Source organism: Phocoena sinus, chromosome 14, assembly GCF_008692025.1.
Source record: "Phocoena sinus isolate mPhoSin1 chromosome 14, mPhoSin1.pri, whole genome shotgun sequence".
In the NCBI taxonomy this organism is placed as follows: domain Eukaryota; kingdom Metazoa; phylum Chordata; class Mammalia; order Artiodactyla; family Phocoenidae; genus Phocoena; species Phocoena sinus.
The window spans coordinates 7,148,568-7,176,482 of record NC_045776.1 but is presented as its reverse complement, the minus strand read 5'-3'; the positions used below and the strand labels follow the sequence as shown (position 1 = coordinate 7,176,482).

Genomic DNA, 27,915 nt, shown 5'->3' with positions numbered 1-27,915 from the left:
CCTTTATCGCTAATGATCAGTGAATGTGGTTTACATTCACTCTTAATATACATTTAATAAATCTTTTGTGGATTACTTTTTGTACCCCAAATCTGCTCTTCTTTATTAGGTATACTTATATAAAATGAGGGAAAGATTGTTATAACTAAAATCTCTTATTCTCTAACGCAGATTGAATGAAAAACTCTTACATATTCTATGCAAAAGCACTTGAACACATAATTGACACATTTCATTTTAAATTGGAGCTTTGTGTTAAGACCTAAAGGCTGAAAGCGCTCAAAGCAATCGTTTTACTTTTCAATTATTTTTATGTGCATGTTGCCATTAGGAGTTAAAAATTTTTGCTTTAGTAGTTCACAATATTTAAGAGACTTTATGTATGAACAAATTTTGAAGAAAGAAAAGTAGAGAAGGAACTCCATCATTATACTATTTGGTACAGCACCCCTGTCCCAGAATAAAAATAAACAGCAAACGGATATTTGGGCCCTACTTAATTGTCAACAGTTTGTCAAAAAATTCTCAAAGGAACTTACCTACTTCATAGTTTAACCAATAGTTTAATACTTTCTTATAGGCAGTGGAAGTGGTGAGACTAGGGATTTACTATGTTTTTAGCTAAAACATTGGTAAGTTCCTGGAAAGGTGTAAAAATGTATACATTTAAAAAATTAGCATGTATATACATAAAGACAGTAATGAATTGGTAATAGGTGTGCTACTTTTTAAATACAACATGTTAAAATCTGAATCAAAAAATTGAGAGTGTTTATTTCATTAATCAAATCTTATAAGCCAGCTCCATTAACAGTTTAAATGATTGAATTTATGAACATTTGTTTTATATTCAATTTAATAGCAATGTGTTGAACACAGTTACAGGAAAAGATACTTAGAAGTGCTCACAAAACTTCTCTACAGGTTAAATTTCTAAGTCTCTGTGTATTTTTGTTTTCATTGAATCAGATAATTTTAGAGCTTGATGTGTTTTAGAGATCAGCCTCTTTATTTTATGTGGGGAATCTGAGACTCACTCAGTGTCACATAGCAAACTTAGTGCTACATTGCATTTTTGTATATAGCTCACAAAGTGGGATTTGAATCACTTGAAAATTTATTAGGCCTAGAGTCTGTCATACAGAGTGAAGTAAGTCAGGAAGAGAAAAACAGATACCGTATTGCTAACACATATATATGGAATCTAAAAAAAAAAAAAAAAAGTGGTTTTGATGAACCTAGGGGCAGAACAGGAATAAAGACGCAGATGTAGAAAGTGGACTTGAGGACACGGGGAGGGGGAAGGGTACGCTGACACGAAGTGAGAGAGTAGTACTGACATATATACACTACAAATGTAAAATAGACAGCTAGTGGGAAGCAGCTGCATAGCACAGGGAGATCAGCTCGGTGCTTTGTGACCACCTGGAGGGGTGGGATAGGGAGGGTGGGAGGGAGACGCAAGAGGGAGGAGATATGGGGATGTATGTATATGTATAGCTGATTCACTTTGTTATAAAGCAGAAACTAACACACCATTGTAAAGCAATTATACTCCAATAAAGATGTTAAAAATAGAACATTTATTAGAGCTTTTGCTATAATTATAAATTCATTCTTAATTTTAAATTATGTGGCAACTTTAAGTCTACTTTTCTTAATTTGATTATGTTTAAATGTCTCTGTCTACCTTTGTAGCCATGCAAATACTCATATTGCTTTTTTTAAAAATAAATTTATTTTAAATTTATTTTTGGCTGTGTTGGGTCTGTTGCTGCACGTGGGCTTTCTCTAGTTGTGGTGGCTTCTCTTGTTGCGGAGCATGGGCTCTAGGCACGCAGACTTCAGTAGTTTTGGCATGTGGGCTCAGTAGTTGTGGCTCATGGGCTCTAGAGTGCAGGCTCAGTAGTTGTGGCGCACGGGCTTAGTTGCTCCGTGGCATGTGGGATCTTCCCGGACCAGGGCTCGAACCCGTGTCCCCTGAATTGGCAGGCGGATGCTTAACCACTGTGCCACCAGGGAAGTCCCCATATTGCTTTTTAAAATAAAGCTTATTGTGTGAAGATCCAGAGGATCTAAAAGAAGTGAAAGCAATTCTATTACATTTACTACATTTCAGTTATTTAGTGAGGAGTTGGAGATTTTACCCTTACCCTCCTTGCAAGCTATCAAGTTAGCCAGAAACAGTTTCATGGTTGCTGCCAGAAGACATGAGACTCCTGGGTCAGAGATACAGGACTTTGTTACTCAGGGTAGTGACAGGCATCTGGTGCCAGTTCCCTGAGCACCAGTGCAGTGTTGAGAAGACTGGGGTGGGGGCGGGGACAGAGGGGAAAGCAGGAAACTAATTAGGAGGCCGTTGCAGTGATGCAGGCAAGGTAGGACAGCAGCTTGGTCCAGTGTGGAGACTGGACCCCAAAGTGATTGGATTTTGCCTATATTTTGAACATAGGAATTGAGATTTTGTGACCTGTTGCAGCGGTCCCCAGCCTTTTTGGCACCAGGGACCGGCTTCATGGAAGGCAGTTTTTCCACGGATGCGGGGCTGAGGCTGGCGGTGTGGGAGGTGTTATGGTTCAGGCGGTGACGCGGGTGATGATGATGGGCAGTGGCAGATGAAGCTTCGCTCACTCGCCCACCGCTTACCTCCTGCTGTGTGGCCCGGTTCCTAAGAGGCTGAGGACCGGTATCAGTCCGAGGCCCAGGGGTTGGGAACCCCTGAGCTATTGGATGTGGAGTGAGAGAAAGAAAAGCCATGGGTGATTCTGAAGGTTTTGATCTGAGCAGTTGGAAGAATGGAGTAACCATAAATGAAAGTAGGAAAAACTGCAGGTAGAGCAGGTTTGGGGGTGGGATGGGAAAAATCCAGAGTTTAGTTTTGAACATGCTAAGTCTCAGATATCTATAAGATAGCGCAGCAGCAAAGTCAAGAGGGGAGTTGACTATAACTGGGCTAAATAAAGAGATAAAAGTTTGGGGGTGGATGACGCATCATTATTCCATGCATGAGAATGAATGACATTGCTGAGGGACGTGAGTGTAGATAGAGAAGAAAAGACCAGGGTCTGAGTGCAGGGTGCCCCAACATGAAGAGATTAGAGGCTGAGCATCTGAGGAGCATCTGAGGAGCTGTATCAGATGCTGCTGGTAGAGTGTGTAAGATCAGGACTGAGAGCCCGTGCCGGATTTGCAATGGAGACGTTATGAGTGACCTTGGCAAAAGCAGTTTCTGTGTAATGGTGGTGTAGTAGGTCTCTGGCTTGGGTTTAAGAGAAAATGGGAGAAAGGGAATTGCAGGTCTCAAGTATGCATGATTTTCCCAAGGCGTTTTGCTGCAGGGGGGATTGAAGAGGTAGAACCATAGATTGTGGGGAAAGTGGGGTCAGGGCAAGTTTATTTGTATCTATGAGAAGTGACATTTTTAGGAGTGATCCAGTAGAGGGAAATTTTTGGAAGGGGAAGGAGACCAAGCACACCAGTGGAGGGGGCCCTGTAGAAAGGTGCGTGGATGTATATAATAAAGGATGGATATGGGTTGATGTGGTGTCGGAGTTTGCAGTTTTCTTCTGAAGTTCTTAGTTTTCTCTGTGAAATAGGACACTGGGCCATCTGCTGAGCTTGAAGATGGGGGAGTAGGTGTTGGAGGTATGAGGAAAGATGTGACATGGTCGGCAAGGAAAGTGAGAGGTGAATGGACCAGGGGAATGTGGTTTGATTTCCAGGCGGCATTAAGGCTCCATCTGAGGTTCATGGTGATGACTACAAAGTGAGACCAGCCAGAGTGGTCACGTGTTTCTCCAGCCATGTTCCCTATAAGGGTGCAGGAGTGGCACAGGGAGAGTCAGATTTAACGGGTGTTGTGGTTTTGCCAGGGGAGTTTTTCAGAGTGAGAATGGGGGAAGGGAATTGAAGGTATGAGCTGTGGAATGACGGTGATTAATCATGGGATATAAGCTGAAGTAGGCAGGGAAGAGGGTCATTGAAGAGCTGGTGGGGTTATTACTCTTAGCATTTAAACTTTGAATATTTCATACACCAAATAAAAAGTGACGTCAGATTTGCAAAAAGTTATTTTAAGTGGGCTGAGGAGGAGGGGGCTTTCTAGTTTGTAATAAAACAAAAATAATGCAATATTCTTAACTATTGGTTTACTTTTCTGTTTGGTAGTCATGCCATGTACAAAAGCCAAGAAAAGACCTTGCATTCTGCTCTGACCTGATGGATCTACTCAGCCATTCCCTTTTAAAAAGTACCTTAAGAACAAACAAATTTACAGACTTTATTCTTATAAAAACACTCCATGTTTATTATAGAATATTTTGAAAATAAGGTATTGAAAATAATATTTACAAAGTCTTCTATGATCCAGTTGACAGTTATGCTGTATTTCTTTCTGGTCTGATTTTCCTCCCTATTCTTTCTACATAATCGAGGCCACACTTTACATAAGATTTTGTTTCCTGTGTTTTTGCACTTAACAAATGAACAATATGAACTTTTCCCCCTTGTTATTTTTAACTGTATAAATATCAATTTTAGTGGTTCCCTAAAGTTCCATTGTGTAGATGTGTAAGAATTTTGTTTACGGTTCTCATATGTTGGAAATTAGAATGTTTCTGGTTTTTTAAATTTAAATTTATTTTTCACCACATAATAATGCAGGGGACATTGTTATGTTTTGTTTTCATATTCAAGATTTATAAAACTAGCATTATCGGGTCAAAGTATGAATGTTTTTAAGCGTTGCATATAGCCAAGTGATTTTTTACAACTATATTAAGACATTTTTAAGTAGGGAACATCATCATTTAGAAAAATCTTTGCTGATTTGACTTGTGAAAAATCACTACTATTTTAATTTGCATTTCTTTGATGCTTATGAGGGTCAGTATTTTTCTGTTAATGTGTTGAGCCAATTGGTTATCCCTGTGGAAAAATGCAAATTAATCCCTACCTCACACATAAGTCAGTACTAACCAAGTATTAACCAAGGACTTACATGTGAAAGGCAGAACTTTTAATACTTCTTTATAGGAAATAACAGGAGATACATGCTTTCATTGTTGGAAGAATTTCTTAAGACAGTAGAATCGGCCTACAATGAGGGAAGACTTACAAATTCGACTAAAATACAGTGAGAAACTTAAGTTCTCCAAGACACCACAAAAAGAATAAAACGTCAATACACAAGTACTATACAGCTGTAGAAAAAAGGAAGTAGGTGATCTGTATAAACTGATACGGAGTGATTCCTAGGGGTCTGAAATTACCTGCCTTTCCATAAATCTTTGTTTTCTGTATATCTAGTCAAGCATTTTAATCATTCTTTCCTGTAATAAGGAAAAAAGAAAAATGTTTAAAAGCCAACTTATTTTACGTTGCCACCAGTGATGTAGGAGGGTTCCAGTTTCTCTACATTCTTGCTAAGGCTGGGTCTTGTCCTTCTAGTGGGTGGGTGGTGGTGTCTCATTGTGATTTTCATTTACATTGTCCTCACGACCAGTAGTGTTAAGCACCTTTTCATGTGCTTACTGGCCATTTGTATGTCTTTGGTAAAGGTCTTATTTAAGTCTTTTGCCCATTTTAAAACAGGTTATTTGTCTTTCATTCAGTCTTAAACAGTTGTTTATATATTTGTTCTGGGTACAAGTCCTTTATCAGATATATGGTATGCAAATATTTCCTCCCAGTCTGTGGCTTTTCTTTCCTCTTACTGATGCATTTTGCAACACAAAAGTCTATAATTTTAATGAAGTCCCAGTGTTCACTGGTTTTTGTGAATAAGCTTCTCAGTTGTATGCTGTTAGTTTATCTCCAAAATGCTGAAATGGTTGCTGTTGACAGTTTGGCCCAGCTTTATAGTTACTTTTTACAGAGAGGATTTATTAGCTTCCCTTTCCATCATGCCAGAAGTGGATCCCCTTTGGTATATACTTTTTAATTCCTATTTTCAGATGAGAAAACTGAGGCATGGATGCCCAAGATCATTGGGCGGTGGTGGCTGTGATTTGAACTCGGGCAGGATGGCTGCAGAGTCTCTGCTCAGAACCACAAGGCTCTGTCCTCCCAGGCTCCATATTGTGTTAACACAGTCAGATAAAGTGACACGTGACAGCTCTTGTGTCTATTGCTTGGCAACTTCCTTTGTGACTTTGGGCCAATTGTTAAACATTCTAAGGTTTCGTTTACTCTTCTATAAAATGGAGGTAAAGATAGGACCTTCCAAACAGAGTTCTTGTGAGGATTCAAGGAGATTAGTGTGCGTTTTAGTGCATAGTAACCTCCTAGTGGGTGGTGCTTGTGGTGGTGTTAGTAGCCGTAGTGACAGGACACCTCCCCTCTTCCTCCTGGTGTGAGTTAGGTCTCTTCGAATGATGGTCGCATCCTAACGTGTTCCTTTTACAACCCTTCTGCAAATGCTTGCTTACTTAAATTCTCTACTAGAATCTAAGGGCCTGGAGGGTAAGGAGTTTATCTTTCATCCCTGTGTTTTTACTGTGGTTTGCAGCTATCTCCTTATACTGTTCCAGGAAGTGCAGTGTTTTATCAGCGTCAAGACAAGTACGTGAGCTGGAGTGATAAATACTGTAGGAGAGGGAGGCAAAGAGGTGGGCATAGTTAAGGAAACATACAGAAATTGTAGTGAATGATGAGAACCACTTGTATGGAGTGAACTCACTGGTACCGAGGTGGTTTGATGTCAGGGATTTGGCTGGATCAAGTGTTCATTCCTGGTCTTCGTAGGGATCAGAGCTGCTGGGAGAGTCTGGGTTGTGAATAGGAAGCAAAAGACTGAAAGAAGAGAGTGCGGTATATGGAATGAGACAAGGCAAGGTGCAAAGGGGAAGATGGATCAGGAGATAAGAAGCTGGGGAGAACTGGGAACAGTTTAAGCAGGTTTAGAGAGATGGATGATTAAGGAAAGCGGTTGAGACCTTACCTTTGACCCTGAGGGCATCAGAGTCCTGCTTTTCATGACACCAGGTGGCTGAAACACACAGACACACATTCCTTTACACAGGCTGCAGATTTTCTTTTGTAAGGGGAGAGGGTGGTCATTGTTCTGTAGTAAAGTGAAACCTGCTCCATTGCCACAGGAAGATCTACTGTAGAAAATGTATGTCTTGCATGTAGGGCTTCCTGATCCCATTTCCTGTTCACTAGAAGTGTAATCACTGATACTCAGATATTCTTTGAGACGTTTACTATACATATTTAGGCATATAAATAAATACACTAATGGGATCATATTTGCATTTTATTTTGTAACTTGCCTTTTTCCAACAATATATCTTAGACCCCTTTCTTTATATAATATTCTGTCGTATTGATGGATTATAATTTATTAAACTAGTCCACTGATTTTTGATGTGTATTTTTATTGTTGCTCCCTGATATTTAGATTAATTCCACATTTTTACCAAAATGAATTATGCAGCAAAAGTCTTGTGTAGTGATTAAGCGGACTCGTTCTGTAGAATCAGTTCTGTGATCTTAGGCAAGTGCTGTGATCTCTGCCTCAGCGTCCCCATTTATGCAATGGGAATGTTACTATTGTTACGACTGCCTTTAGCTGCAAGCACCTGTATAGCTTACTGTGTGGTCAGCATTTTTTAAGGACATCACATTTACGAACACATTTAAATCTCACAACTAACTTGCATGATTGATACTGTTATTTCTAAGATAACACCGATAAAAGGTGGACCTGGGGATGTACGTGCATTCTGGTTTCAGAGGAGTGCTGCCCACTGTGTTATACTTCTTGTGCCTAATACCGAACTCGCTGGGTTATCAGGATTAAACGAGACGCACTGTATTCCAAAGGCTTAACCCAAGGCCTGGCACATATTAGGCCAATATGCGGCCTCTATTTACCAATAGTAGGCCATTACTAGGTAAATGATCAAGTAATATTAGTTTTCATTTTTTAAATTCTGTAGCGAACATTGTTTTCCATATGTTCCTGTTTTCGGCATGAATAGGGATCCAAAAGACAAATTCCTAATAGCATAATTACTGGTTAAAGCACATGTGAATTTTAAGATTTTAATTTTAAGATTTTGATTTTGATATTTTCAAATAGTCCTCCACAAGTTGTACCCATTTGCACTTCAACGATTAGTCATCAGTGCTAGTTTCCCATACCTTTGCCAACGTTGTTAGTTTTTTCAAACTCATTGGTGAAAGATATTATCTTGTTTTGCTTTGAATTTCCTTTTTAGTGAATTTTTAAGGTTGATATACAGTTTATGTACAGTGAAACACCCTTTATAGTGTACAGTCTGTTGAGTTTATACAAATGCATTCTGTCATGTGACCACCATCACAATCTCATTGTAGAACAGTTCGCATCACGCCCAAATTCCTTTAATTTCTTTGTGGTGAACACAAAGAAATTGTGAGTTGAGAATCTTCTAGGGTGTTGACTGGCCACTTGAATTCATTTTCTCCCTCTCCTGCTTGCCTGATTTCTCTCTTACTTGTTTGCTTGACTTCTTTTCTTCCATCGTTCTTTTTGTGTGAACTGTTCCTTTGTATATTTTGCCCGTTTGCTTATAGGATTGTGTGCCTTTCTCTTACTGATTGCTAAGAGCATGGTCTATGTGACAGAAATTAATCCTTGGTCATATGTGTTGGCCAGTTTGCTTTTTGGCTTGATGCCATTTTTTTGGCTATCCAGAGATTTATACATTTTGCATTGTTACATCTGTCGATCTTTTTCTTTATGGAGTCAAGATTTTATGTTGTGCGTAGAAAGTCTTTCTTGCAGTGCAAGTTTTTTAAGAGTTTCCTTCAACTTTTATTTATTTATTTATTTTGTTTACATATTTGATCCTTCTGGAATTTATTTTTACGTAAGAAATAAAGTCAGAATCTTGCTTTCCCCACCACTCCCGAATGGTTTTCCAACCTACTCTCATCGTCTCTTTAATAACCCACCTTTCCTCCGGTAGTTCCACCTGTTGTAGTTACAGAGCCTTTCCTATGTGTCTGGTCTGTTTCTTGACTTCCTAGTCCTTGTCCCTCCAGGTTTAGGCGCTCACAGTGTGTTCTGACATCCAGTGCAGCTCATCCTCCTTCATTTGTCCTTTAGGATTTTCCTTACTCTTTTCATTGTTTATATGTCAGAATTAACTTCAATATCATTTTGTCAGGTTTCTGGCAAAGACATCAGTGATGTTTTTATGGGATCTTGAATTAATATTTTGACAGAATTGAATTGTTTTATTGAAGAACAAGATAAGTCTTTCTATATATTTAGATCTCTTATGATCCTCTGAGGAGTTTTAGAGTTTTTCATGAAGTTCTGGACATTTAAAAAATGAATTTCATCTTTTTAAAAACTGTTATAAGTAGAATCTAGTCTTTTATTGTATTTTCTTACCAGCTTTTAAAAAATATAGAATTACTAGTGATTTTTACATATACATTTTGTAAGTAGTTACTTAACTGAGTTTTCTTCTTTCCCCCCAATAGTTCCTCAGCTGCATCCGTTGTATTTCCAGATATTCATTCAATCATGTCACTTGTAAATAATGACAATTTGTCTCCTCCTTTCCAATATTTATACTTATTTCTTACTCTTGTCTAATTAATTGGCTAATATGTTAAAAATAATGCTAAATAAAGTATTGATAATTGGCATCCTTGTTGCCGGCTTTCAGCATTTCTTCATTATTCATTATGGCTCATAATTTTGTTATATGTATCGTGTTAAATGTCCCATCTATTTCAATTTTACAAAGACTATTTTTGGGGGAAGTCAGAAATTGATGTTATTTTTTCAGATCTTTTTTGTTCTTTATAGCTATGCTCATATGATTTTGCTTCTTTGATCTATGATAAATTATACTAATAAATTTACAAATATACAGCCATGCCATCCATCCTGGGATGTACCTTATCTAGTTGAATTGTTTCCCCCCACTACTCTGAATGTTTGCTGCTGTTTAAGATCTCAGTTTCGGTGTTCGTAAGTGAGATTTTGGTGTTTTGGTTTTTTAGAATTTGTTGTCTCTGTCCAGTTTCGGTATCAGTGTTCTTTTGACTTCAAAAATAAATTTGGGAGCCTTTTTTTTTTTCCTCGCTATGCCCTGAAATAGTTTAGTGAGTATTGGACATATATCTATAGTGACTTGTCACTTTTTCTCCCCAAGGGAAGAGAGGGCCATAGTAGTTCTTGGATAACTGTCTCAGGTTCTTTGACAACTGTCAGCCTCTTTTGGATTCCTCCCTCTTCTGATATAAATTTTGGTAATATATATTTGCCATAAAATTATCCATTTCATCTGAGTTTCAGGTTAATTTTCATAGCATTTCAAAGTACTCTTAACATATTTTGATTTCTCATAGATCCATAGTTATTGCTCTTTCCATTTCTAATTTTGTGTAACACATTTTCCCTTTTTTCTTGATTATGACAGCCAGTTGTTGTTAGCTTATGCCTTTTTTCATTCTTTTCTATTAGAGGATTTTTTTCCCAAAATAATTAGGATTGGTATTTATCAGTTAATGGAAAAACTGCACTGAAGGGCTTCCCTGGTGGCTCAGTGGTTGAGTGTCCTTCTGCCGATGCAGGGGACACGGGTTCGTGCCCCGGTCTAGGAAGATCCCACGTGCCGCGGAGCGGCTGGGCCCGTGAGCCATGGCCGCTGAGCCTGCGCGTCCGGAGCCTGTGCACCGCAACGGGAGAGGCCACAACAGTGAGAGGCCTGCGTACTGCAAAAAAAACCAAAACAAAACAAAAAAAACTGCACTGAAACATACACTCATGTATTTTTAAACATTTTATTTTAAATTAAAAGAAGTAAATATGCACTGTCATTCATTTCCAAGTGTAGGACCAATGTCTTTTCTTTAAATAATCAGTGACTAAAAACTCTGTTTGAATTATGTCATCTCCAGCCTTCCATAATGCATCATCTTTGATTTCCAGTTTGGCACTTCTTTTAAGTAAAATTATAATCACACTTGCAAAGCAGCCTTCGTACAAAGGCCGAGATATTTTTTGAAATAACGTTTTCATAGTCCTTTAGAGTGGTTTTGCTTACACCTAATTCCACAGAAAATTTTTTTAGCCATCTGCATTTATTTAGTGTTTACAAATCGATTAACTTTTTTTTGTAGAAAGAACTAAAAAAAAAATAAAAAGACTCTAAGTTCAGAAAAATCTGGATGAGCATCAGCAGCGCCCAGAACTGTTTCAGTTACTGGGGTCTAACAAGTGACCAAGTGATAGTGTTCCTGATCTCAAATAGAGTACAAGTAGATGTAATTCAGCTGATAGAATAAAACAATCACAGGAATGCTGAAGAAGAGGAGAATTGGAAAGAGGTGGCTAATAGAAATTTTATGATGTTTTGAAACTTTATGAGGCAGTTGGTTTTAGTGTGTTGTTTTTATGTAACATATGATTGGATTTTAAAAACCAGATCTGAAAGTCTTTTTCTTTTTATAGATGGGTGTATCCCATTCATATTTACTGGCATAACAAACATTGGGACCTAAATTCCATCTCCTGTTATATTGGCCATTGACCTTATTTTCTTTTTTTATATGGTCTGTTTCTTTCCCTCATTTCTACTTCTCCCTTTATGGAAAGGCTTTAGTATCTCTTTTATATTTTTCCTTTTTTATAAAGATAGTGGCAGGTAGTGACCTGACAGATTCAGGAGCAGTGGAGTAGAATTCAAGGAGCTGACCTGGAAGGGCATGAGCCATGTCACATTCAGAAACTGGCTGGAAATTGAAATGCAGAGAGATGGTTACAACAGTGAACCTCCTATCTTGCTGATTTTTAATGTAGATGCTTTGCTTACATTAAAAGTCTTTCTCTTTGTTCTTTTAAACTGTCTTCACAGGTAGTTTAAGCTATCAGTTCTCAAAGTATGGTTTGTGGATCCCCTTTCATAATAATGCTAAAACATTTGCCTTTTTCACTGTATCGCCATTTTTACCGAGGGTGCAAAAGCAATGTGAATAAAATTGATGGTGCCTTACCACGAACAAAGCAATGGCACTAACTGTGTAATAGTATTAAACTTTCATAGTAGTCATATGTTCTTCACCTCCAAGCACTTGTAGTAAGAAGAAAATTCCAGTTACATTTAAGAATGTCATTGATGAAGCTATAAAAATTATTAATTTTATTACATTTTGACCTTGAGTACACACCTTTTCAAAATCCTTATGATGAAATGGAAGTGCGTAGGAAGCACTTGTACCACATGCTAATGAAGGTGTCTTGAGCGAAGCCTTGTGCCATTGAGTTACTTACTGAACTAGCTGCTCTTTCATGACATGCCACTTTTACCTAAAAGAACAATTGACAGACAAACTATGGTTAATCAACTTGAGTGTTCAGTCGATATTTTCTTATAAATGGTCAAAGTAAAGCCTTTCTCTTCACTGACAATATCGTTGCCCACGTTAGATTCAAGCAAAAATTAGAATTGAGGAAAACGTCTATCTACCACTGTTTGCTTAACTGCTTCCCAGTACTTACAAACTTTTCTGATGAGATCAGTGGTGATATTAAATGTAATTTTTTGATACTGTATAATGAAATAACTAATACATGATGTTAAAAAATCATGCCTGCATAAAGGATTCATTCAAAATGTCACCGAGACCAATGGATTTAAATGTAGTAGAGTAAAAAAATTCTTGATATGGCTGTAGATTTCTTAGCACTACTAACTTTTAGGAAACTAGCACTTGATTTTGTTCTAGTATCACAAGAAGACTATCCACAGTTATAGGAAAAGGTTATTAAATAAAATATCCTCCCCTTTCCAGTTCTATATCTGTATGTAGGAGGTTGGATTTTCTTCTTACACTTTAACTGAAACAACATATTGTAACAGATTGAATGCAAACACAGACGAGTGCAGTTGTCTTGTCAGACAGAGAAAAGATTTACAATAACGTAAAACAGTACTACTTCTCTCACTGAATTTTTGTTTGGGAAAATGTATTTATTTTTCTTGAAAAATTATTTATGTTAACATGTAATGAGTAAATTGTCATTTAAAAATGAATTAATAAATATTTTTATTAAATCTCTAATTTCTAATAGGGATTAAATGTAATAGAGTAAAAAAATTCTTGATATGGTTTCATGTTTCCCAGGGCAACTAACCCTTTTTGGGGTTTTTTTTGCTGTGTTGGGTCTTTGTTGCTGCGCATGGGCTTTCTCTAGTTGCTGCTAGTGGCGGCTACTCTTCGTTGTGGCGCGCGGGCTTCTCATTGAGGTGGCTTATCTTGCGGAGCACAGGCTCTAGGTGCACGGGCTTCAGTGGTTGTGGCTCGCAGGCTCAGTAGTTGTGGCACACGGGCTTAGTTGCTCCGTGACATGTAGGATCTTCCCGGACCAGGGCTCAAACCCGTGTCCTCTGCATTGGCAGGCGGATTCTTAACCACTGCGCTACCACGGAAGCCCAGGGTAACTAACTTTTAAGAAACGATTTCAGTAGATATAACCCACAGAGACAGAGCTTTTTGTGGCCTTCAGTAGTTTCTAAAAGGACAAAAAGGTCCCAAGACAGGAAAGTTTGGGAACCACTGACTTAAGCACGAGCACGACCAACAGGGCAGCTTGTTACAGGGGAAACGTGAGCTTTGGCATCAGCATCCAGGTTCAAATGCTGGATCTGCTAGTTTTCCTCGTGGCAAATTATTTAACTTATCTGGGCAAGTTCTAATCTCTCTGAGACTCAGTTTCCTCACTTTTAAAATGGCAATAATAACGCTATTTTGTTTGATGAAGGTTAGGTAGTTGTTTTGATGTTGTCCTTTAAGTTTTTTCATTTTACAATGGCAAGCATGACTACCTCCAATCATTCCTTAAAAAAGAGATTGTGAAATTATTTGAAGATATTATCTTCTGCCTGTATGGATAAAGTATTCATGTCTAAAACTTCCCCTTGAACCTTTATACACATTTTCAAGTATATGTGTAAACTTAAAATTTTACAATTAGAAAAGCAGTGAAACTAATTCAGAACATTTACTTCGGCATGATGAGACAGATGGTAATCCTATAAAAAGATGGCATGTATTTTTAGAAGTGCAAACAGAAAAACAGATACTCTTAAAAATTCCAGAGTAATCTTTGCCTAGAAAATGAAGGGAAGAGATAAAAGACCATATGGCCTACTAGAACTTTTTGTAGTTTCTAATGTTTAGGATTGAATTTTGTTTATTGAATGTTATATTAAGTTGCATATGGGTTGGTAGTTGAAAAAGGAATAATTATCAAGTAGATAATTACCAAGTACTTTTACTGTGGTTATCGGTCTTGTTTTTTATGAAATGGATGTGATAGTGGGAAGCAGAACCATTTGAACCCCAGATCTACTAAGGGTAATTTAAAGTAATACTTACCACGTCACAGGCAGTTACCGGTTCTGCTCTTGAGGCAATTAAATACATCAGCATCAAGTCGCCTGTCATTGTGGACCAGTGTTCTCATTCATTTTACTTTGTTGTTTATTCAGCAGATATTTATTGAGTGCCTTCTTTGGACCAGATATAAGCTAGGTGCTGCGATAACATGCTGGGAAAAAAATGGACATAGTCTCAATCATAGTCTGATGGGGTGATAGGTATTAATCGAATAATCATACAAACAGATGTAAGCATACATCCCAGATAAAAATCAAAGGCCAGAGAGGTAGGCAGTATTCTGAGATCATGTAATTGGGGGATTTCACCTAATCAGGAAGAGCAAGGTATGTTCCCTGAGGAACTGACAGATGAGCTGATGTGTGAAGGAATTAGTCAAGGAGGAGAATGGAAAAAAAAAACAAACCACAGTTCAAATCAAAGGAGCAGTATGTTAAGAAGTTGTGTGTTGAGTGAAAATATGGTGAATGTGAATGGAGCAGAAATCATCAAAAATAGCCAGACTCTGTAGAACCTTATTGACCATGTTGAGGAGTGTTGTAACATTTTCCTAAATGACGGTGAATTACTGCTTGAGGTGGGGAGTGAGGAAGGTGAAGATGGGCAGGGGATCCGTTCACCATACCTGATTAGGTTTGCATGTCTAACATTTATTGACTCCTAGTTACTGAGCACCTCCTGTGCCCGTGCTGTGTTCCTGGATGCTTGGGACACGTCAGTGAGTAAGGCAGAGTTAATATCCCTACTTTTGTAAAGCGTATGTTCTTTAAAGAGGGAGGAGAGTGACGGAGAACCTACTAAGACAGTTCTGTTGTCTGCCAGGGAAAATGAGTGAGCATGGTAAGCGGGTTTGTGTTGCAGCCTAAATGGCATGATCAGGGCAGGTCTCACTGAGAAAGTGACAGTCGTGAAGACTTGAAAGAAGTGGCGGGGGAGGAGTTGGTTGTGTAATGTTTGCAGCCAGCGCCCAGGCCCTAAATGGCAGCACGTGTCTAGTATTCTCTGAGCACCAGGACGCGAGTGGAGAGGGCAAGGGAAGAGTGGTATAGGAATGGGGGCGTGACATCATGTGCGGCCTTGCAGTCCGCTGTAAAGACCTGTTTTTCACTGGGTGAGATGGAAAGCTCTTTTGGGTTTTACTCTTCCTGCAGTTTGGCGGTTGGATTCGAGGAAGACCAGAGTGTATGTGGGCAGGAGATGAGGCTGTTGCCTTCTTATAGGCTGCCTGGATCCTGCAGTGTGTTCTTATTCAGGCCTCCTTTCCACTTCACTTTCTGAATCTTTCTTCGTCCTCTGAACCTACTTTTCAGAACTTACCTAGTTGTGAATCCCTAAAGCTTGGGCACGTGCTGCAGATGTTTTCCGTGCAACCTCGGGATGAGTCTGTATGTGTTCCTAGCTGCATTAACTGTGTCTACACACCTACACACACACACACACACACACACACACACACGTTTCTAATGACTGGCCTATCCATAAATGGTGGACCCTGAAGGGTTTGAAACTACAACTATTTCCTACCAGAATTGAAATTGAATGTAATTCACTAAAATTATATCACAAAATTGGGGCATTATGAAGAATTGCTTGCAAATGGAAACTAGCTATGAATAAAACCTTTATATGCAGTTGACTCATGTTTGAGTCTCTCCAGTGCTTTATGTTGAACTTGAACTCTCCCCACCCATCCATTGTTAGAAGAATTTAAGAGGCATGTGGCCTGTTAGGAGAACTTGGATAGCCTCCCCGAGATCTCCAAATGGCTCTGCGTGATTAGCATCTTACTTTTATTCAGAAACTGTTCATCTGTTTTTCAGATGAGGCAGTTTGAGACCCCTGGGTTCTTTGTGGGCTTTTTTGGTTTGTTTTCTCAACAAAGTTACACTCCTGATGGGTTTGTGTCTGTGTTGGAGAGGATGATGTGTGGTCTCAAAACTGGGAAGTGCATATATAAACTAGACCACGTTCATATTTGAAACCTTTTAGTTCTTCTCATTGCACTTCGAACCAGACCCAGGTACCTTGCCGTGCCTGTCTTGTGCCCACTCATCCTTCACGCCTTGGACTTCGGGCACACTGGGCTTCTCAGTTTTGCATCTGCAGTTTCCCACCTCAGGGCCTTTGCACATGCTCTTCCCTCAATCTAGAAAGTTGTTCACTCAGCCTTCCTTTGCACGACTGGCTCCTTCTCATCATTCCAGCCTTAGCCTAAATATTTGGCTGTCAGAGAGGCCTTGGATACGTGTCTTACGTGTTTATGGAGCCTAAAGTAGGAACCCTGGTGTTCTCTGATAGCCTCCCTTTCCTTCATGGTATCTGTCACACTTACCAACGATCATCCTCTTCGCTTTACTTGGTCTGTGTCTGCACGGCCCAGGCAGCCTCTCCCAGGAAATGGTGAGTACCGGGACCTTAGGGCCACTGGCTCTGTTACCACTGAGGTGCATTCTTCCCATGTACAGAGTTTTCTCTGAAGACAGAAGACCTTTTTGTAGGTCAGGACTCCTTTGAGGGTGTGAGGAAAGTGACAGGTAGGGAAAGGAACATAGAGTATTTGGTCTGTGAGTTCAGCAGATTGGCAGAACCACTGAGACCCACTCGTGAATTTTACCCACACGCTAGCATGCAGCAGGTCAGGGTGCAGCTAGGAAGCAGAATCAGGAATCACTATGCCCTCCCCTTGTCTTTATTTACAGTCTGGTCTGACTTAGGCTTTTAATCGTTGGTCATGTTCGTGGTTGACTGCTTAAAGATACTCTATCAGATTGTGTCTGTCCAGTCTCTTCCTATTGTTTTTTTTTTCTTTTTTTGAATTTTATTTTTTATACAGCAGGTTCTTATTAGTTATCTATTTTATACATATTGGTGTACCTGTCATTTTCTTTCACCCATCTTGGAGCTCACAGTTTTCATCTCTTAGTTTTGAATCACACATCTTAACTCCTCTTGGATCCAGTAGAGTATCTTACAAATGGGAGGGGGAAAGGGCAGTAGAGGACTTTATGAAAAGCAGCTTACAAGCAGAAAGGACAGTCTGGAGCACCTACTGTAATATTCTGAGACTGAGGACAACCTTATGTTTCTTTTGGACCTGATGACAGCATAGTACTTATATAGGTAATGTCATTGTTGTGCTACTTTTCACCCAGCTTCAACTTGTGAGATCAAAGATACTTTTTATTTTTAGATGTACTTATACAACTACATGGTACTAAGTATTGGGGGGTGGGATGTAATTTAGTATATTTACTTCCTTCTCTTTACTAGTATTTATTTGGTGGAATTTCTTCAGTAGTTTTCACATGTCTGAACACATACCATGTGAAGTATGGGAGTAGGCACCCATTACCCGGATGGTAGAGCTTGCTACAGATAGACACGTGTTTTTCTGTGTGTCTTTTTTTTACGTGGAATTGCCAATCCTTGATCATTTGTAATAATGACTTTTGATTCTTATAGGAGATAGAGTGCTTTATTTTTTTATTTTTTATTTTTTATTAGACCTTTATTGGAGTATAATTGCTTCACAATACTGTGTCATATGGATCAGCCATATGGAGTGCTTTATTTTGATAAGAGGAGATTTAGCCAGTTTTGCACAGTGTGGATTTTTCTATCCATTTACTTGACAGCTAAGGAATATTTATTTGGTATCAAAGAGTTTAAGCAGTGTATATTAAGTATCTAATGATAGTTCCTGGTTAGGAATATAAAAAACGAATAAGACATGGTCTCTATTTTTTAGTACTACGGTCTGGTTGGAGAGATAAGACATGAATAGAATACAAGCAGTTCTAAGTCACTGTGTGATATACTATTAAAGAGGTACAGAAAAAAAAAAAAAAGAGGTACAGGTTGAGTATTTGGAGTCCAGAAAAGGGAGGGAACTCCTTTCTGGCTGGGTGATCAGAGAATATTTAAGGAGGAAGTATATTTTTTCAGGAATTCCCTGAAAGGTGGATTAGGAAAGAAGAAGAGAACATTTATCAGGAGGAGGAAAATAGCATAAACGAGGCACAGCAGTAGAAAAACAAAAGACTTCATAATTAAGATTGGAAGTGAACTTTTTTTCCTTCTCTTTTTAGTGAAGTACAGCTGATTTACAATGCTTTCATTTCTGCGGCACAGCAAAGTGATGCAGTTATACATATATACATTCTTTAATATTTTTTTTCCATTATGGTTTACCATAGGATATTAAATATCGTTCCCTATGCTATATAGCAGGATCTTGTTGTTTATCCATTCTATATATAATGGTTTGCATCTGCTAATCCCAGCCTTCCACTCCATCCCTCCCGCAACTCTCTCCTCCTTGGCAACCACAAGTCTGTTCTCTGTGTTCATGAGTCTGTTTCTTAGATAGGTTCATTTGTGTCATATTTTATATTCCACATATAAGTGATATCATATGGTATTTGTCTTTCTCTTTATGACTGACTTAGTATGATAATCTCAAGTTGCATCCATGTTGCTGTAAATGACATTATTTTGTGCTTTTTTATGACTGAGTACTATTCCATCATATCTGTGTACCACATCTTCTTTATCCATTCATCTGTTGATGGACACTTAGGTTGCTTCCATGTCTTGGCTATTGTGAATAGTGCTGCTATGAACATAGGGGTGCATGTGTCTTTTTGAATTAGAGTTTTGTCAGGATATGTGCCCAGGAGTGGGATTGCTGGGCCATATGGTCATTCTATTTTTAGTTTCTTGAGGACCCTCCATACTGTTCTCCACAGTGGCTGCACCAACTTACATTCCCACCAACAGTGCAGGAGGGTTTCCCTTTTCTCCACACCCTCTCCAGCATTTTTTATTTGTAGACTTTTTAGTGTTGGCCGTTGTGACAGATGTGAGGTGGTACCTCAATGTAGTTTTGATTTGCACTTTTCTAATAATTAGAAATCTGAATTAACATTTTATACCATTCCTAGAAAGTCAGCTGGGCCTGACTGTCTACGTCGAGCTTTAAATAGATTTACATGCTTGGGTTTGGGAGGTGGTGGGGGTGACGCTCCTGACAGACCAGATACAAGCCATTTTGGATACCGATCCATTGATCTCGTTTATCGAGAATTTGCTGATGTTCAGTTATTATTGTAAACGTTACTTCCTTTGCAACGTCCCTGTTGTTGCAGCAAAACATGTTTGTTTTGTCTGGTTTTCACAGCCTTTGGTTTTATGGATATTGGTAGTTACGTTCTCTTAATATCTGTGTGAACCAATGCCCAGTTTTTTGGTGGACAAAATTGGGTTCATTGCTAGTGAGCCAGAAAATTATCACTTAACACAGGGAGGCTTTTATTAGTCTTCAGGTCACCAATTTCTACCTGTTAAGACAAATAAATGCAGTTTCTACTACTACGATGAATTGTACTTAGCTAGTTGTTAGGAGTGTTCCCTGCAGGTGAAAGTGTTGAAGCTGCAAGTACCCCTCTCGGGGCGCTCTTGGCTGTGCAGGGTACTGGCAACGCGAAGGTGGATGGGCCCTGTTCTTGCTGAACTAACTCATGGCTATAGAAGGACATTTCTAGGCTTTTCCTAGATAACTCATCACAGATGATGGGACTGCTTTAATTCATTTTTACAGATGTTTGAATATTTAAAAATACGTATAGCTTGTTGTAGAATCGATGAGGCTTATTACGGATGTGGGGCCTTCTCTGTTGAGTGCTGGCCGTTTGCAGGACACAGGCTGGTAGCTTGGTAGCTGGAGAGGCCGGGGCCGGTGTGGATCAGTGTGAAGAGGATGAGTGGCTCTGTTAGAGCTGTGTTAGGAAGTAAGGAACACCAACCGTAATTAGGGTAAAATCAAAGTAAGGTGCAGAAGGGAAAGAGGTAGAGTCGGGGTTGCTCTCTAAGCATTATCAGGTATTTGTCCAGTGCTGATCATGTAGGCAGTGATGCATTGTGCTCTGTGAAATGGAAAAAATATGTCTTAACGGAGCTTACCTTCTTATAAACATACTCGGGCATCCTTGTTCAGAAGCTAAAGGATTGAAAGTGACTAAAATAAAACTTTTTGTGGAGATATTTTTTAATGAGACCTTCTAACAGTTTTTATTTTTTGCATTTTTTTAGAAAATGGCTCCAAAGGGTAAATGAAGCGGGAAAAATACATAGATGCAGCATTGCGTGCAGCCTCTCCAGATGTTCGAGGATAATATTCCAGAGAGAAATTGATTCCCTTGGATTAGGTAACTAGTCAGAATGAAGAAGATTAGTCTTAAAACCTTCCGGAAATCTTTCAACTTGAATAAAAGTAAAGAAGAAGCGGATTTTATGGTTGTACAACAACCATCACTAGCCAGTGACTTTGGAAAAGAGGATTCCTTATTTGGTAGCTGCTATGGGAAAGATATAGCCAGCTGTGATCTCAACAGTGAAGATGAAAAAGGCGGAAAAAGTAGATCAAAAAGTGAAAGCCTAATGGGTACGTTAAAAAGACGGCTGTCTGCGAAACAGAAGCCGAAGGGCAAGGGCGGCGCGCCCTCCGGGGGCTCCGCGGACGAGGACACCTTCTCCTCCTCCTCGGCCCCCATCGTCTTCAAGGACGTGAGGGCGCAGAGGCCCATGAGGTCCACCTCGCTGCGCAGCCACCACTACAGCCCCACGCCGTGGCCCCTGCGCCCCACCGCGTCGGAGGAGACGTGCATCAAGATGGAGGTGAGGGTCAAGGCCCTGGTCCACTCGCCCGGCCCGGGCCCGGCCCTGAACGGCGTGCGCAAGGACTTCCACGACCTCCAGGCCGACACCGCGTGCCAAGAACAGACGAACTCACTCAAGAGTTCTGAGTCTCAGGATGGGGACCTGCATCTCCACCTGGAAGAACATGTGCCTGTCGTTATCGGACTCGTGCCTCAGGACTACATTCAGTACACTGTGCCTTTGGAGGAGGGGATGTACCCTCTGGAAGGACCGCGCGGCTATTGTCTGGACGGCTCCTCCCCCATGGAAGTCTCCGCGGTCCCTCCTCCAGTGGGAGGGGGCTCCTTCCCCGAAGACGAGAATCAGGTAGACCCGGACCTCGTGGTGGCCCCAGAGATCTTCGTGGACCCGTCGGTGAATGGCTTGCTGATCGGCACCACGGGAGTCGTGCTGCAGAGCCCGAGGGCGAGTCCCGACGACGCCCCGCCACTCTCACCGTTGCTACCTCCCCTGCAGACGAATCAGATCCAAAGGAACTTCGGCGGGCTCGCCGGCTCCGACGCCCACGTGGCCGAAAGTATGCGCTGTCACTTGAATTTCGATCCTAACTCTGCCCCCGGGGTTGCCAGAGTTTATGACTCGGTGCAGAGTAGTGGTCCCATGGTCGTGACAAGCCTTACGGAGGAGCTGAAGAAACTTGCGAAACAGGGATGGTACTGGGGCCCCATCACTCGCTGGGAGGCAGAAGGGAAGCTGGCCAACGTGCCGGATGGCTCTTTCCTCGTTCGGGACAGTTCTGACGACCGCTACCTTTTAAGCTTGAGCTTCCGCTCGCATGGCAAGACCCTTCACACTAGAATCGAACATTCAAATGGTAGGTTTAGCTTTTATGAACAGCCGGACGTGGAAGGACACACGTCTATCGTGGACCTGATCGAGCACTCAGTCAGGGACTCCGAGAACGGGGCCTTCTGTTACTCCAGGTCTCGCCTGCCGGGCTCGGCCACCTACCCCGTCAGGCTGACCAACCCCGTGTCGCGCTTCATGCAGGTGCGCTCCCTGCAGTACCTGTGCCGGTTCGTCATCCGTCAGTACACCAGAATAGACCTGATTCAGAAGCTGCCTCTGCCAAACAAAATGAAGGATTATTTACAGGAGAAGCACTACTGAGAGGCTGTGAGAACCCTGCGTCTTGCACTTGGGGAGGAAGGAAAAGAGATCGAAATACAGTTTACAGACTTTCCATTGCTATCAAAATCTTTTGCTGCCATACTGTTTCAGTTTTATGTGTAAAAGAGTACCCAGTTCGTTTAGGGGTGGGGAAGTGTCGGCAAGGTGTCTTGGGTTTACTTTGGTTCTTTGAAAAGGGAAGTCTTGAGGTTTTAGAAGAGTGAACTATCTTCCATCAGTGTGCAGAAAAATCACAATGTGAATTATCAGATGCTCCTTACCCACCCCGCCCCCAGTCCTTTGCTGCTATCCACTGTGATTTTTATGCATTAAAAGCACATTTCACGTGTATTCAATCCTAAGTAAAGTTAAATGAAACTTAGAGAATGAACATTGTTATGTCTCTTTCAATGGCCCGTTTTCAAAGATAGTGTTGAGTAAACATAGCCGTGTGATAAATCACAGAAGTCACACCTACACTGAAAATGATTTTTAATTTCATACTTCAGAAGGATTTATTTAGAATTATGAACTGACATAATCTTGGGTAATGGAACAGAGAATCTGCTACATATCTTTTACAACATTGAGTTCTAAATTATTTTCAAGGTTGTGCTGTTATTTTGGTTGTGAGAAGTTGGACTTTTCTGTTGCCTTCATTTTCATCTTGTGGTTTGTCTGTTTTAATAAATGGCCTTACAGAATTGTAAAGAAATGTATACCACCAATTTAGAAATTGTTGCCTTTTCTGTCATTAAACTCTGGTACAAATTGGCGTAACATATAAAGACCTAATGGAACTAGAACTATTAAAGAAATACTAGATGATCATAGTTTCCGGTGTTAAGCAGTTTTATTGTTATCTATACTTTCCTTTGGTAAAATGTTTTATCTGTGATTTCTTTAGCTTAGTCAACATTTTCTTGGGTGAACTTGATGTAGAAATGATTTTCATAAATGGACTAGATCCTCTTGCAACACAAAGTTTATATAAAGTTTTAAATTGATTTGAATAGAAAGAAAACATTGTTTTAAAGTTAGGTTTATATTTTTCGTTTATGCAGTCACTATTAAGATGTGCTAGATTTGACCCTTCCTTCCCCCCACCAAAAAAACAAAAAACCCCAAAAACCCAGTGACTTTAGTTGAAAAACTGTGGAGATTGTGGAGCACCACGTAAGAAAAATATTAAAACTCAATCAGGTGTATGGAAGTGTTTGCCTACCGTATATACTGACCTTTAAAAATAGGTTTTCTATTTGTTTCTTTTTAAGTCCTTAGTAAATTGACATCATTAGTTTTTTCATCTCTTCTGAGTCAGTCCTTTGGGCGGGGGTGGAGTATGTTACCTCCAATACTTTTTATTTTGAAATGCAGTGTTTATTTACTGCATGATTCTTTAGTGTTTCGGAATTGCTCCATCCAGAAGATGTTTTCTAGCTACATAACTTTAAAGGAAATGTTTCCCTCTCAGACGAAGCATGTAATTTAAGACATTTCTTCCTTTGTCCCTCGGTTTTCCTATCTCTTACCCCCATTTAAAAACAAGAGTAAAGGTCTCAGATCAAATTTAATAGCGTTGACATTCAGACATAAGCAGTATCCCCATTTTTTTCTCTCTTTGTTTTTTAGAGTCAACTGAGAATTACCAAGAAAAGGCACAATGCCATAATATCTGTTATGATATTTTGACTTAAAGGGGAAAAGGTACTTAATTTTGGTGGAATGTTTGATTGTACCTTGTTACAAAGACTCCTCTTTCATTTTCTGATGTTTTCACCTAATAAGATGGAATATGGAGTATACTGTAATAATATAATTTAAGTGTTCATTGTAAGCTATTTGGATTAAGAACTATTACAGAGTTGTAAACTTATCAAATTAATGCAAGACATTTAAACTATTTTTTTGCAAAACTATTTATTTTTAAACAATTTAAAATATATCTAGGGTGAGTTAAAAGTCCCTGTGCATCTATATTAGATGGCAGGTATTGTCACAGAGTCACTGTGTGTTAATAATAAATGTTGAGATGGCTTCTCCATGTTTCTAGAAGCATTTACATGTACTCTTTGTGAGATCATGGTGCACAGAGGTCTTTGGACTGCCCTGAACCCCATCTTAATGTGGGCGTAGCCTGTTCCCCACGCCTTCCTCATGATACCATGTGTTTAAGATCTAGCCATTTGGTTTCAAGTTAAGATCATTCTGATTTCCATATAAATGGTTTTAAAATCGTATTTTGTGTTTTTATGGAGGGCAAGTCTTGATACTGTTCTAATTCAGAAAGCCAATCTTTAATGTGCTTTTTTATGTTCATAATATAAAATACTTTTAAGTAAAATGCCCTATTCTAATCCAATTTCAAATTGCTAGGGTCTGATAGTGTATCAGTAAAAATAAAAATATTTGCCAAGAAGTTATTTACAAACAGAGAAAGGAGCGTTGCAATATTTTCTGCTTTTGTTTAAAGAGAACCATTTGGCGTATAGGCAGTACAACATAATGTGAAAGACTGGCTTTGTAGGGTAGTAAAACAGTCTGGTTAAAATTGGAAAGGGGAAAAAGAGAAATCATCCTGTAGTTTTGTCTAGGTAGCATTTGGGTGAATTTCTGGATTCTGTTGAATGGTAGCGTAGATGACATGGGCACTACCTGTAAGTGATTTCTTAAATATGTGTTTCTGAAAATCTGAGCTCAAGGCAAGAAAACGAAAACAAGAAAGCTGTATCTTTCTGCCATAATAAATGAATCAGAGTTGCTTTTTATCAAATATCTCGTCACAGAAACATGATGGAGGCCAGAAGCTATTTCCAGTGTTAGGAGGACACTATTATGCAATTTTACAAATAATAAGAAAGCATAGAAAGTACTTGAAAAAGTCTCTTTCTCTTTCTAAGGAAACCTGTTCTCCGTTTGGTGCAATAATGTGAAAATTTTGGAAGGTCAAAAAATATCACAGGAAACGATCATAGAACTAAAAGTAGTTTTTAAGGAAACCAGCTACACAGGGCACCATCTTGCTGTTAAAGAAAATCATGTGCCAAAAGGCTGTGTCACTGGCATATAGGAAATAAAACCCAAGTATATACACATGGTGACTTCTGAGCCAGTATTACTGAAACGGGATAAACGTTACTGAGATCCTAGGTAGGTTATATGCAGTGTCTCTACTCGTGCTACCAGTCTGAATATCTTTCTTAACAATGCTTTCAGAAATGCCAATTTTGATCATCGTACATTTCACATTGTATATGAGAGATACTTGCTTTATGAATGATTCAAAGTAACGCATTTTAAATGTTCATGGCTTTTCATCGAATGCGAAGTCGTAATTTGAAAATGAAATCATGCTATCAGCAACAGACAGTTTGGTTGAAAACTCTAATAAGGAACAGTCGCCAGTTCCGTAAATAAATAACTTTAAAATTCTAGAATAAAGTACTGGTACGCTAGTAATCACAAATTCGGTTTCTTTTAATACTTTTTTAATCCTGTAAAGATTTTTTATAAACATCCTTTTTTATTAATCAGTTAAAACATGGCGAATGTGTAGCTGCCGTTTCTGAAAAGTGATCCAAACTCTACATCCAGAGATGATGAAAAATTCTTATAGAATTTTGTAATAAGTATACATGTTGGGTTAAAGAAATTTTATAGTCGTTGGAGTGCCATGGAATTAATACTTGCAATCCAGATTGCTGTAGTTTACACTTTTCTGTATGTTTCGAATCAGGTGTGTACCATTTGTACTGAGAACACCACAGAATGAATTATCCAAAGTCCATTGATTTTAATACGTGTTTTGGTTTGTAAACAAATTAGAGTAATTTCTTGCACATTTTTGGAAATTAATCGTATAAAGAATTTATGTATCTGCTTCTAGATACAGTGTGTAAATAAAAATTTCGTTCACAAGGTCTGCCTTGCAGTCTATTTAATAACCAGATGCAGAGTTGGATTTTAATTAGTATAGGGTTAACTAGATAATTTCTGGCTGTCCCACAAACTGGGCAGTTACTGGAGGGTAGGTACCAACAAATTTTAGTAAAACAGCAAAAGTGAAATGGTGACATAGGAGACATCCAACAAATTAGGAATTAGCCAATGTTGCTGATATCCTAGAGCCTTCAATACAAAAGCTGGAGTGAGTTGGCAGAACATTTGCAAAGCAAAGACTAATTAAAATTGACACAGTAATAAAACCTCATTAAAAGAATGTTAGGCCTAATGGTAAAATGTTTGGATTGTGACATTTGAAAAAATATGTCCCTTATTACTTAATGGTATTTTCACAGATATAGAACCAGGTTATCAAAATAGTGGTTTGTGTAGAAGTCATTTAGAAATCCCTTCATAGGCAGGAATGATTTCTCGTAGCCCCTGAATTTCATTATATGCCTTTAAAGTTCTTAAACAACATATTGGGTTAAATGTTCTTTCGCGTTTTGTTGTTCTATTACTTTTTAGCAAGGCTTTTATCATAGCTGATACAAAGATAAATTTTTAAATGACCTTGTTCAGAATATATCACAAATTTTGTCTTTCACAGACTCCAAATAACGTCATGTTCTAACCACATTTTCCAGAACTGGTATCAATAGACAGCATTGATTCTAATGTCAGACTTTGCTGATGGTGGTGCTAGTGAAATATGAAATTAAGGAAAGAGAAGGGTCAGGCCTCAAGAACTATGTAGAAGTATGGACTTCACAAACTTACACCCTAGCCAAATAAACAGATTCTTACTCATTCAACAAGAGAGCAAAACTTGCTGTCCAGTATGAGATGACTTACTGAGAACATTGGGTCCGCCTCAGAGCATCCTAATTGATTATCATGCTGACCATAGTCAATTTCTCGTACTGCCTGCCACCTCACCTTTAATTTTTTTCTTTTTAACCTCACAGATTTTACTTATTCTTTTACTAGACCTTCAACTTTCTGAGTCAAAAATATGTTAACCTTTATTTCACTTCAATTTAGTCCTTATTGTCTGCTATTTTAACCTCCAATCTAGTTTTCTTTTTGTCTTTCAACTCTTTAGCTTCATTTAAACTTCATTATTTTTTAAAATATTTCCTTTAATTCTTTTAGCTTATTCGTATTCCAGTCTCCAGTTTTAAGGGCTTCCCAACCTTCTGAAACATCTTTTTTTAAAAAATTGACTAGTGTTTGTTCTTCCTGCTCTTTTTGCATGACTTGTCTTGCGAACGGATGTTTCTGCCTCAGCTTCTTTGTTCCCACCGTCCCCGTCCGCCTTCCCCAAGCCTCCTTCCCAGAGTCCAGGGCCTCCTGTTAACACCAGGGCCTGACACTGACAAAGAACCCAGTAGGAGTGGGTGTCTGCGTTAAGCATCCATTTCTGAGCACAGCTGAATTTTGTAGCCAGACTCCTGGAGTTTTGTTTTAAATTGCATTTTCCCTACTTAATAGCAGGCAGCCTCACCACCTCTTCCAGAAGGGTTGGAGGAGGGTCCTCCTGGGAAGGGCTCCTTCAGACTGTAAAAGCCAAGGAGAAGCTGACCAGAGCTGGGATTATTTTGACAGGGTTTATGAACAGGGCCAGTTGCCTTTGCCTAGAGATCATCTTGGGCCATCAAATTCCGTCCTTGGTAACTTGCTTGCGAATAAAGGGTCCATCTTAAGTTGAAAAGAAGACCCTTTTTGATCATGAGC

At 39.2% G+C, this 27,915-nt stretch overlaps 1 protein-coding gene across 6 annotated transcripts in view; it reads left to right on the top strand.

Annotated features, from left to right (window-relative positions):
• SOCS6 (suppressor of cytokine signaling 6) overlaps positions 1 to 26,156 on the top strand; it is a 33,941-nt gene extending 7,785 nt beyond the window's left edge. For all 6 annotated transcript variants that reach the window (XM_032602876.1, XM_032602879.1, XM_032602878.1 and 3 more), the window contains one exon: positions 20,500 to 26,156. In XM_032602876.1, the coding sequence (XP_032458767.1) occupies positions 20,629 to 22,236 (1,608 nt within the window). In that variant the 5' untranslated portion in view covers positions 20,500 to 20,628 and the 3' untranslated portion in view covers positions 22,237 to 26,156. The remainder of the gene's footprint in view (positions 1 to 20,499) is intronic.
• The last annotated feature ends 1,759 nt before the right edge of the window (positions 26,157 to 27,915 follow it).